Source organism: Cyrtonyx montezumae, unplaced genomic scaffold (genome assembly GCF_038088225.1).
Source record: "Cyrtonyx montezumae isolate F1298 unplaced genomic scaffold, pur_monq_1.0 scaffold_2, whole genome shotgun sequence".
NCBI classification, from domain to species: Eukaryota; Metazoa; Chordata; class Aves; order Galliformes; family Odontophoridae; genus Cyrtonyx; species Cyrtonyx montezumae.
This window is the reverse complement of record NW_027071936.1, coordinates 4,727,008-4,740,034: the sequence shown is the minus strand read 5'-3', so window position 1 is coordinate 4,740,034 and position 13,027 is coordinate 4,727,008. Positions and strand designations below refer to the sequence as shown.

General features: G+C 38.3%; 1 protein-coding gene across 1 annotated transcript in view; it reads right to left on the bottom strand.

The window, feature by feature from the left end:
- Positions 1 to 400: 400 nt before the first annotated feature.
- The window catches only part of MND1 (meiotic nuclear divisions 1), a 32,774-nt gene continuing 20,147 nt past the window's right edge, over positions 401 to 13,027 (bottom strand). The window contains exons 7-8 of the mRNA XM_065736311.1: positions 1,428 to 1,472; positions 401 to 928 (exon numbers count right to left, since the gene is read on the bottom strand). Coding sequence (XP_065592383.1) covers positions 822 to 928; positions 1,428 to 1,472 — 152 coding nt within the window. The 3' untranslated portion in view covers positions 401 to 821. The remainder of the gene's footprint in view (positions 929 to 1,427; positions 1,473 to 13,027) is intronic.

Sequence of the window (13,027 nt, the reverse complement as noted above, 5' to 3'; positions counted from 1 at the left end):
CATGCTTCCACCCTGCAGAAGGTGCATCTGCCTTCTAGAAGATATAGCTTATATCCTTGAGCTGTACAGCAGAAACATGGCCTCACCATCCATAGCTTTGAGGTACAAGAGCAATATGTACAAGAGCGGTACCTTCCACCCCACTTATTGTAGCCATGTGCTGATCAGAGCTAGAAAATAGGAGCAAATAAGAAGTGAAGTACTTTGTTAAAGTTCAGCAAACAAGACTGAGACATTATAAAACTGCATTTTGGTGGGCTGCATTTCCAGTTTGAAATTAAAAAAATGTACATAAATCCAAATAGCCCTAGTATGTCACCAAACTCTCAAGCAGCTCTTAGCAGAGAGAACAACTTGAAGTCAAACTTAGGCCTTTCCATTCACATCCTTATTGTATCACTGCTTCCCATTACAAATTATATCTCTTACATATTTTGTTATCCAGATGAGAGAAGAATTCACTTTACTGTACATTGCCCAGTGTTATTTCCACTCAATTTCAACCTATTTGAACATAAATCCTGGAGCTTCTAGGTCTTAGTACTATTTCCAGTTAAGCGACAGAAGGCTGAAGTCCAATTTCAGGACTTTGTAACCTCTGTTTATTCTTAGTCTGTCTCATGCAATTAATGAAATAATTTATTGCTCAAAGAGTAGGAAGAAAAGACTGAAATTTGAACATTATTAGAATTTTATTAACTTCAACAAAAATTGTAAAATAAAGGGTAGTCATTTGGTGAGGATTCAGCCACACAAATACTGCTCAGCTGGCAGTTAAGCAACAAATTATGTACAACTGTCAGAGGTCAACTGCCGAACAGCTAATCAATGTAATCAAAATCATCTGGGATTCCAAAACTTTTGTCAATTCTGCTCTCTTCAAATCCAAATTTACGCTTGGCCCAGGACTTTATTGCAAAGATGTTATCTGTAAACAGAATGGAAAACATTCGGTTTTAAATGTTTAGCAAAGCATGATTTGTAGTCTTGAATACATTAGCAGATCAATTCTAAATAAAATCTTACAAATAAAATTCTAAATAACTGAAGAAAAAAACCTAAGGACATACATATTGCTTGTTCTGCAAAATGGAAAATGGAAAGATAAAGCAACATAGCCAAGCTAAGCAACAAGAGAAAATTGAATTAAACTTCCATACAAATGTTACTGCAATAAGCTTCTTCAAAACCGTGCAGCACTTTTCCTGAATGTCAAAGTTGATTATTAAGAATTACCTACTTTATATTAGTATCCATCATATGATGGCAACAGTAAGGTTCTACAAAGTTTCTGGATGTTTTTTTGTAAGTGAGGTCTATCCTGCATCGTATCTTCAATAACATTTTGAATTCCCAACAATAACTAGGTCTTTTACTCAAATTGCTCCTGTGTGAAGCTGTCCTCAGCAAAATAAGTGCATACACACCAGTCCATCTGTTGGCTGCCTCCTTGGCTATTTTGATTGTTTGGCCTGAAAGAGAGGGAAAAAATAAAAAAAAGAAGTCAGAATCAAATCATAACAACAGTTTCAAGATGTGGAGATGTTTGGTTTGGTTTACCTGAAGACTTAATTGTCTGTACTCAGATAAGATCTAGATACATAGCCTGAAGATACTAGAGGAACATGAGACTGAAAATATTTTGTAATCCTCTCTATACATAAGCTGTCTATCACATCAGTACATATGACTATACAGATAAGGAAAACAGTGAGAGGAACAGCCAATCCCTAGAATCTGCAAACATATCATATAGCTTTGAGAGCCCCTTCAATGACGTTAAGACAATGCTCCTGCCCATTATACTGGGCTTCCCTCAGTTACCACCTCTATTTGTAGCTATTTGTAGTAAAAGCAATTTACAGAGCTTCCATGAGGCAAAACAGTATCAAGAAAATGAATCCTCTTAGATCACTTTCCTCCCATTAAAATAAGTACTGAATCAAATCTAACAGGTTGGTTTGTAATGTGGGAATTCATCAGAATAATTATGGTTCTCACACCTACACATAACTTAGTTATTCCCAGTCAGTCCTGTTAGTACTTGTGTGATAATATTCACTGGAATGGTCAGCATAAGATTTATATGCATAAGTAATGAAGAAGTGAATAAATGATCAGATATCCACTGTCACAAAGCTTATACTTCAGTCAAAGTTGAATTAGCTTGAAAAATTATCCGCTAGCACTTAGAAAGTGCTCTTTATTCTACCCTTCAGTATGCTCTGGTGATATGAATAATGTTTAAATGCTAACAGAATATAGTTTCAAAAACAGCGCAGTTCCTAGAGATGGTCAACAATTAGAAAACTTGGACATTTCACAAAGTAAAAAAGATGGGCAAAAAAGGGAGTGGGTGGGAAGAAGGAATTTTTATACATTTGCACATATTAGAAATGCAAACTATTCCTTGCTTCCTTATTTCCTTTGCTGACTTCATGTTTCCACCTCCTCTTTTCTAGTTCCATAGATGGCAGTACTGACAACACACTGGCAGCCAAGGGCATTTTGAATACTATGTCACCTAACGCTGCACAGATCATGTTTGCAGAGTAAGGGTCTTTGTTGGTCAAGACCATGAGCGTGTGAGCAGCGATACTGCACTCAGCACACATGACTTAATGCATGCAGTCATGTGTTTTGGAAATGCCACTTGTACCTCTGTTAAAGAAAAGGCAGAGGAGGCCAGCAGATGCAGGTTGGACTCACTCTGTTGAGTGATTAGAGTGGCAGTGGCTGTTGATAACAGAGCTGTGTCTAGAAATGAAATCACGGTAGAAAGGGCAGGAGGTTGTATGGGGAAAACCCACAGTGGGCAGAACCTTCAAGTGATTAAAATAACAGAAATAACAAAAACAAAACAAAACACCAAAAAAGAGCCGAGAGTGTCAGTATTGAAACAAAACAGTGGAAGATTTTAATAACACCAATCCTTCCATGCACCACTTGGTTATTTATCTTGATTATTAATCACAGATTGGCAAAGAAATGCCACGGGCTAAGTGTGGAAAGACAGTGAGTGGAGGCAGAACTTCAGGACAGGGAAAATAACATTCAAACAATCTGGTCAGATGTCAAAGGAAAGGCTGTCCTAGGTCCCCAGAAGCACACATACCCCCACGACTGCTGACAGCAGGCTCAGGGTTGGGGAAACAAGAGCCACTCTAACGCCACAGTCACATGACATCTCCAGGAAACGCATTCACAAGAGGCTGGGGCAAGGTTTTACTGCTTGCAGTTTCCCATTTTACCCTGGCTGGCATGTGACAGTGCCATAGTGTACAGGTGTGCATTTATTTTGCCATGTGCAGAGCTGCTTAAACCATCAGGCATATTATATCAACAGCAACAGCAGCTATTCTGGCAAGTTGCCAGGCACCTATGTTCTCCTCATGTCCATTCTGACCAAGCTGATGCATACAAGACAGCTTGCACTACCTCTTGTCATAGAGCAAGACTGTCACTGCCACTGCTGCAGGATGGCACAACAGCCTGCCTAACCACTAATTCCTTCACTTTTGGTAAAATCTTCACTCATATTTTTCCATCACTATTTTTTAATATCAGGTCAATAAATCACGTCATCCATCCTCAGAAAATATAATTCCCAATGCCTACAGCCTCTGAGCATTTGACTATCGGAAGGCAAGATGAAAATGCCCTGGGGTCTGTCTCAATTCTTGCCTACAATTCCACTGCAGAATCTCGCCTGCCTGCTGCATCCAACATACCACACCTGAAAGAGGAAAGAGAAATAGTAGCTACTGGCACATATGGACATGCATCACCTGAAGACATCAGTCACATACCTGCCTTATGGCCAGCATCTTCCAGAGGTCCCCCACTCCATCATAAGAACTGAGAGGTATGAAGGAATCTGCACTTGGACCACATTAGGGAAACCTTTTCTAGTTGCTTGTTGGGACTTTCAGTAGCTGTGTCATGTGTGTGCACAAAGAGTAGCAGAACAGACATCCCTCGAATACCGATGTACTTCAAACCTATGCTGGTTATGACTGCCTGTTCTCCACCAGATCATACAGCCACTAGCCTCCCACACAGTAGCGTGAAGCACATATTATTTCCATTCATGTGACAACATAACAGTAGACTTCCTTGCTCCTTTTCCTTCAGGATACAAGTCATTCACTTGGCTGAGGTGCACTCTTGTGTCCTAGGCTGATCAGTTCCAGGCAAACTTGGCATTTTCTAAGCAGGTAAATGGAAGCACATTCTCTCCTGAGCAATATGAAAGCAACCACATCACATACAGCAGTGCAGGGCCCAGGAGCAGCATGTCCTGCATGGCTTTTTAATTTAAATGATTCGATGACTCATGCAGCACTAGACTGCTATGTCAGAAAAACACACCTAGAAATACGCCATAAAGAGTGAAAGGCTAAGGGCCAAAACATTTTGAGCACTCCTAAAAGTCTTCCTCCCTCAAACCCAGGTAACTAGGAGAGTTGCAGAGAACTTGGGAAGCTTAGATTTTGGGAATGAAACCATTTTTCTAAGCAACTGTCTTGCCACAGGGATAAAGGAAAAAAACAGTTATGGAAAGAAATACCCAGAAGTGCTGAATGTCTGAAGAGAAAGTAAAGAAATATGTTCTTTATTGCAGGGAAGTGACATCCAGACAGGGATGAATTAAGGAGCAGTCCAAAGAGGCCAACCCAAGAAAAGTGTGTGTGCAACAGAAGCAAAAAAACACCTAGGGCAAATGGCCAGGAGTGATGTCTGGCAGCACAGAACACCAAGGCAGCAATATCTCTGACAGATCTGAGTGGGCAGTATATGTTGGCTCAGAGTCAGCACAGTCAGGTCATGCTACTTCTGATTCAGCTCTGGAAGCCCCAAGCCAATCTCAGCATTCTGCTGAACCACAGCTGGCTCTTTCATCTGCTCCTTCTCCCAGATTTACAGCTTTTCTCTTGAATGTGGTGGTGGAAGTTAACAGTCCTACTTGTGTTCCAAAGTAGAATGGCCACTTAAGGTTCCTTTAAAATATCAAGTATTACTATGGGCAGAAAAACACTATGTGCCTCATCAACACACTATAAATGCTCCAGGAGACTGGGTTACTCCTCCTATCAGATTTCTGATACTTCCATGGTTGTAATACAAATGCAGTAATAACCACAAGCACCCCACAAGCATTTGCCAAACCTTCTTTCAGGTTATTTCTAAAGTTCCTGCATGTAAAGGAACACCATGGAAGCAGTCATTGAATAACATTCAAGAATCAGGCTGTAAAGGTGCCACATTCTAGGTTCACGGGAGCAGTGCATCCCTGTGAGTAAGAAATAGGGCATGGCTGGCAGGAACCTGTGGATAAGCAAGGAGCTCATGCATAAATTCAAAGGGAAGAGAAAGGCCCATGAAAAGTGGAAAAAGGGTTTGATCACTTGGGAAGAATATAGGAATGTTGTCAGAACCTGCAGGGATGTGATGAGGAAGGCCAAAGGTAACCTGGAATTGGACCTGGCAAAGGAGATATAGAATAATAAGAAAGGTCTTTTTAAGTATGTCAACAGTAAAAGGAAGACCAGGGAAAATGTGGGTCACAGAATCACAGAATTCTAAGGGTTGGAAGGGACCTCTAGAGATCATGGAGTCCAACCCCCTGCCAAAGCAGCTCCCTAGCCCAGGTTGCACAGGTAGGTGTCCAGGCGAGTCCTGAACATCTCCAGAGAAGGAGACTCCACCACCTCTCTGTGCAGCTGTGCCAGTGCTCCGTCACTGCACTGTGAAGAAGTTCCCATGCACATTTGTGCTGAACTTCCTATGCTTCAGTTGGTGGCCATTTCCCCTTGTCCTATGTCTCACGAACATACACCAGCACATCACGTAACACTTATACCCCTGATATTAATCAACAAGTCATAATGCTTCTGAATTCATAACAACTGTATTCAAATCCATGCAAATACTCATTTCTCATTTCAACAACATCACACATTCAAGAGAAATATACTGACATGTTGCTAAAAAGTAAATAGTACCACCTCCTTTTATTTATTTATTTTACATTTAGACTTTGCAAAAATGCTTTCAGAGCTACTGGAAAAAAAAAACAAAAAAAACGTTCATTACCTGAGGATCTGGAACTATTTTGGAAAGCATGAAACACAGTATGGTAAGTCTTTCACAACAGAAAAACATTAGAGGAATCTTAATGTATGAATAAGTTAAATGAGCATTTCTGTCTTGAGAGCTGTGTGCACATACTTTTATATGTTGGAAAATAAACCTGAGCACATGCATACGATAGTGCCACGCATTTAGTATTTGCTGAGATGCAGCAGTGCATAGAAAAGCCACCACTAAGCTGATCCACATCTCTGAAATATGCTTTTAAAGGCTCTGCAATCTTTGTTTGAAAAAAGTGTCAAGTCTAGTCAGTAAAAGCTGCCTCTGCCCCATATGAAAAGGTCACACTGTCAAATTTCATCAGGATGTACACAGTGTCTCTTTGAAAAACGTCCAACAGAATTTGTCAGAATCACTACCAAACGATTCCTCTATGCAAAATAAGATGCTCTTGTACTGAAATTTACTGTACTCACATACCCACAGAAAAAGACTACTTACCTTTTCTGTATGCTACCTGAAAGCCCACACTGAAATCATAGTTGTATAACTAAAATACATCTATTCTTAACAGAACGGAGGGAAGTAATGTTCTTACACAAGAAAACAAGCACACCAACCTTCTGACTCAGGGCTCCATCCCAGCACCCTTGTTTTCATTTGTTTTTTTCCCTTTCTCTTAGTGGACCAACCCTCCCTCCCCACTTTGCCAGTACAAGTTCAGCTGTGCTGCTGAAATATGTTTCTCACAATGGTCCATCACAGAGCAATAAAGATCAATAAGATTTTTTTTTCTTTTAAGACCTTGTGCTGCAGATAAATGCCTGCAAGGCATCTCAGAAGGTCCTGTGCCCTCTGCACAGGACTCAACACATGTCCATGCTTACCTATGCCACTGCCAAGGTGTTTCTCTGTAGCCTGTTTCAAAGGTTTCCAGTGTTACAGAGTTTTTAACATCCCCAAGCAATCTAGCTGTGTTTAATTATTGCTACTATTAGAATCGTTTTTTATCTCTTTTTTTTTCTTTCCTGCAATTCAAAACAAATTACTTGTCGCTGAGTTCTCCATGAACCAAGCAACAAACTATTCCTTTCCTTTCTTGAAGCAGATGTATGTCAGTCTCATTGGAAGCAATCTTCTCTCAAGCCCTGTTTTTTCTTCCTATAATGTGGCTGCTACACCTCCAGTCTTTTTGCTCCACTCTGAATTCTCTCCTCTTAGTTACACATCTTAAACTATGATATTCAAAACTGAACAGCATTCCCAGCTGAAGATTCGCTAATGCCAACTTGAGTAGAAAAAAACTGTATCTCTTATTGCTGATTATTCTTCCATTTCTGTACTCTGATCAAGCAATTGTGCTTCACAACACAAATGTCTTACACTGAACCTGGAAACTTCCACAAACATGACATCTTTTCCCAGCCCTCCACGCTCAGCCAGCTACTCCAGATGACTTGTGTAACACAACACCCTTGAATGCACATATGTCCTTGCACTTAATCACTACCGAACTTCATCAGATATTGATAACATGTATTTATTTAAATTAAATTGATATAATTTAATTAAAAATTACATTATTTCATTTAATTATTTATTTATTTCTCAGATAATCTTTGCAATTTGTTACGTTCATTTAGAGACCTCACCTTGTCCTCTGTCCCTGCAGGCTGTCACATCATCCGCAAATGTAACAAAAGTATAGTTTCTGTTTTATTACCTAGCTTGCTGCTATAAGTACTGAGCAGACACACAGGCAGGACAGACCTTATTAAGAAGCATTTTGATTCAACCGTCCTTTCTGATGCTGATTTATAACAAATATACATTAAGCACAACTACAGAGTAGCCTGAGATTCACATATTGCAGTTTCATCAAGACTGGGTTTCCCTTCTTTCCTTGTAACAGGATAGTGCAAAGCAGAACCAAAACACAAAGGAAATACTTGTGCCATTCTACAAAGGTCTTTTACATTGGTAAGGATAAAATCTGTGTTCTTCTATGTATTTCCAAATTGTTTTCTTTTCCAGTATTTTTTTCCCTCAAGTATCCCATTCTTTACAACGAAACTAGCTTACAAGATGCTCAAGTGAGGAGAAGTGAAACAAACAACAGGAGTGCTCTCAGATACAACACCAGTATCATGATTAGTTTTCGCAGTGATACCACGTGCCTTGCAAGACATCTGCAGTTAAATACCACTGAATGAGGTATCTACAAGAAGAAAATTGATTGGTAATATATCGTCCTAATTGAGATAAGCCCATAATGAAAACACACCCTACTATACAATAACATATGCAAGATTGGAAACGTTTTCTTTTTTTTCTCTCAGCAAGGCCAGGGAATACTCTGACAGAGCTTCAGTTTCACACAGAAAATAACACATTAAAAACCTGCAATACCTTGCCTGACATAATTTTGCACATGGAAGCCTTGAAAAAGTATATATCAGTATTTTTTTTAATCATTTAAATAATACTGTTACATTTATTAAAAAAAAAAGTCTAAATGAACTGTACCATATATAATGAACCAAGTATGTCTAACACTGCAAAAGACAATCAAAATAATCACCCCATAAAAGCCTTTTTGTCTTCAATAAAATGATCTATAGCTCACTTCCATTAGAAGTTGTCTTCATGGTTTAAAAACAGGGTCTAATGGATTGCTGCTGATTCATTTCTAAATTAAATCAGATCATAAATGCAGTCAGAAGCAGCCATTTGCCACGTCACAAAATTTATCAAGTGTATCCCGTTTTTAAGCAGCTCAATGACTTTCACCATAAAGGATTTGGTAGCTTAGACATTAAAATAATTTCCACACATTTCACCCATCTGCCCCTCATGCAGCATGCCTCTTTCCTGCAACTCCATTATTAAATAAATAAATAAATAAGCAAATAAACAAATAAATAGAGAGGGGGGGAAAAAAAAGCCAGAACAAAAATAAACCTTATGAGCTTTCTAATTTAATTTCTAGAACTGGGAACTTGCCAGAGTAACTAGTTTATTTATACAGGGTGTTGCACATGCTCGCTAAAGATTTGATCTTCCAAATGCTCCTTTTCTAAGTCTCTAAGTAAAACTCCACTGGCGAAACAGAAATTATTTTAAAAAAAATGTTCTGTTTGTTTTTTGGGGGGGATTGGTTGTTTTTTTTGGCTTAACCGTTTTAAAGCAAGTCAGCGTAAGTCCAAGCTCTGCAAGAGTAATGATCCTGCTAGAATATATTTGAGGCATAAAAACATAAATATCCACGTGCCTGTGCAACTTTTTTTCACTGTAGAGTAACCTTTGCTGGAACCCAAACTTTAGGCTAAACACGGTGTTTCCAGAGATACTCTGTGTAACACAGAGGGACAATCGGATTCTACTGAGCAACTGGTTGCCCTGTCCAAGCAACAGCAAATGTCTTCAGTTAACTGAACAATAGATAAGCCCCCCTTGAATTTCAAGAGTAAAAGAAAAGTCAAAGGGATGAAGATGAAGGAGCAGATATTCATTTTTTTTTAAGCGAGTCATTGCTTTTTACAAAAACAGCTACATAATAGTTCTTAAACCAAAAGCACTGATAATCTTCAGTTTAAATAAGCTTTCTGATAAGTTTTCTGAATAACAGACAGACTTTACTACAAAATTTAGCAGAAATTCTAATGAAATATATTATTAAATAATTATTGCCTTGGAGAATTTTCAGCAAGACCAATGCAACTCACTTTAAAGGCTCTCTATTAGCAAGGATAGTCTATTCATCATTTTCTTCACTACTGCAACCCCTCTGGGAGCAGGGATCTTAGTAAGAGAAACTCCCCAGATAATCCAGCACCTGATGTTTTTTGTAAAACCAAATGTATCTTATACATAGATCTGCAGTCATAACATGTTTTCAAACCAATCTGAATGCAAGTTAAAATATAATACCTAGGTGCATCAATAAAGACAATGCAAAACAAACCAACCAACTCCCCACAAAATCCAGAATGTGAATCAACATTTTCAGCATTCAACATTACATTTTCAGCATTCAGACTCAAGATATTAAGATGAATAAGGGAACTGTTATAACCCATACCTATTTTCTCATTCTGCATGCGAATCCTTTAGATATTTTTTCACAGGAGTTTGTTAACCTGGATTTTTTCATGTTTAAACAAACCTTAATCAGACTTTTTTTAATCATCTATAAAGTTTGTTTTCAACAAGAGAAAAAAAAGGCACTTTCAAGTACCTACAACAAAGAGCATTATGCTTTTATGGTATTCATTGAACTCTAGGTATTTTCCCAACATTTCTTCAAAAAGCCAGCACCATGAATAATAGCACTCACACCCCACCAAGCAGATGAACTGCAGTCAATATATGACATTTCTGAGATCACCATTCTGTCCAAATACACAAATAAATGAAGGCACAGCTACTGAGAAAAAAAAATAACGAAGTACATAACTAAGAAAAATTACTAAGAAAAATATAGCTAACTTTAGACCCAACTGTGTTTTCACAGAACATAAATTAATGTTCCTTTCATTATAAATTGAACGTTCCTTTCATTAATGAAAAGTAGGAGTTTTAAATTCCAGAAGTGTTTAGCTATTTCTGGTTTTAAACTGGCAGCGACTGAAAGCAAGATCAGTATATTTAAATACCTAGGCTGCCAGACAAACCTCTCTATAAAATACCAGATTTTGTTTCAGCTCCTTCACTTCTCTCTAGTGGGCAGAAAGAGTTAAACTTGTGCAGGTTAAACCTGAAGTTACATGGAGCTTTCATTGTCAGTCATGTAAAAATTGGAGTGAATAAAAAACTTACAAAAGCTTCGTGTTCTCTGTGGTTCTGTTCTCTCAGTTTTAGGGAATCTACGAGCCTCACATGTATCCAGCTCTGCAGGCATACATACGTGTTATGTCAGGCAGCCCTTCTTCAGGATAAACAGGGACTTCCTTCTCTGCAATGCCTGTTTCCCCATGAGAATACCCTCTTAGCCTTCAAAATTCTGTGTCTAAGTTGAGAAACAAGAGCTCAGCCTTGCACCAACTGAAGCACAATTACAAGCTCAACAAAGAAGCATAAAATAACAGGTCTGTTTTTACTACCAAAGACTGCAGTACTGTGGAAGAGCCTATAACTCAATGCTAAATCACACTACTTGGCTTAAACAGCATTTCCAAGTAGCAAACAACAAGCTTCTAGCACTAAGCTACTGGTTATGAAAAAAAACCTTACATTTTGCAAACATGGACATATTTCCACAATATCCTACCTGCAAAACTGTCCAGAAAACCAAATTACTATGTAGCTTCCTCTAGTGGCCAATCCCCAAATCATGTTTCTGCTGTCATTTACTGTAGTTAATTATTTATATACAAATGCTGAATTTCTGTGTTCAAATGCTGTAAATGTGGGAAGGCGTTAGAGTTTGTAGTTTAGCTCTCTAATACAAAAGCCAAGAAAATTAAGGCAGAACAGTTGTTACTAATATTAAAAGGACAAGCTGAAAAGTCAGCAGAAAACAGAGTCAGTATTTAGTACCTCAGTTTGCCCCCTTGTAAATATTCATTCTAGTATATTTACACGGTCAAGCATGACTTTCCCATCTTAAGACTCAGGAAACAAAACAGATGTTCAGCTTTCATTTTCTTCAGGTAATCACTACGGACCATTCAAATTTCATTTTGACACTGAAATTAATAAGCATTAATGTGTCTTTTAATAAGGCTTATCACTGCAGGATGTAAACCTAACAAACACCACTAGGTTTGTTTCTGCAAGACTTTTTGGGGGGGGAAGAGTAACTAAGGAGTCACATCACCAAATGGGGATGTTGTTGAAATCAGAAGGCAATTTGACACACCTCTAAGACATCACAGCAATATCAAGGCATACAAAAATATGAGATGGGCAATTAATAGTATGACATTTTATACTGAGTATCAGAGAGCTTCCCTTATGGGTTGAAATAATTTATGGAAGGAAACAGAAAATTCAACTGCAGAAAATGACAACTGCCCACTACAGAACATATTATATTGAACAATCCAGCTTTTAAAAATACATTTATGTAACGTAACAGCCATCTCTACTTTCTGACTAAAAATGAGAATAAATTAATTTAGATTTGGTAATCCCCACATTAATCCAACTGAAAATAATCACAAGGATTATGTTACTGAAATTGTATAGGTTGTGGTAAATCATGTATCACTCACGCAATGTGAAAAGGATTTAAAAATCTCTGAGCAAACAACTTGTTTTATAAGGTTATTCTGGGAAACAACAGTGCTAACATTTATGTCTAGATGAACATCTTATATTGAATGAGATTCTTCATATCTTCTTACAATAAAAAACTACAATTCCCTGCATCTTTTTTTTTTGTTTGTTTGTTTTTTGGCCTTTGCATTCCCCCACACTCCAAAACAAGAGAAGTCTCTTCTCCAGCCCCACCTCTCTCCCTGTTTGGTTTTCTTTTCTTTTTCCATATCTTGTGAAATTCCATTCAGCTTTGACAAGGACATTAACTCCCTGAAAGTGACATTTCCATTTAATCATTTTTATGCTGCCAGCAAGTTCAGACAGTGCAACAATGACTTGTTGTATGTTTCACCAAGCATCAACTTCTTAACTGAAGGTCAGCAACAAATTATTTCAGAACAGGGCTGTACAATCCCTTGGGAAGTCTACGGGTAGCCCAGCAAGGCACACGTCACCAGTTCCCTTAAATGCTCACCTCTCCATTGCAGAAGCTCATGTGGAACTTCCTCATACTCTAAAGAAGAGGAGGCCATCCCTAGAGCAATTAATGATTATAATTGTTTCTCTCTTTTCTAGTTATTACTCCACACATTGCCATCCAGTGCAGTACGTCCTACCACTCAAGCTGTAATTTGTTCCCCTGTGCCTAATACTTACAAACAAGCTCACAGCA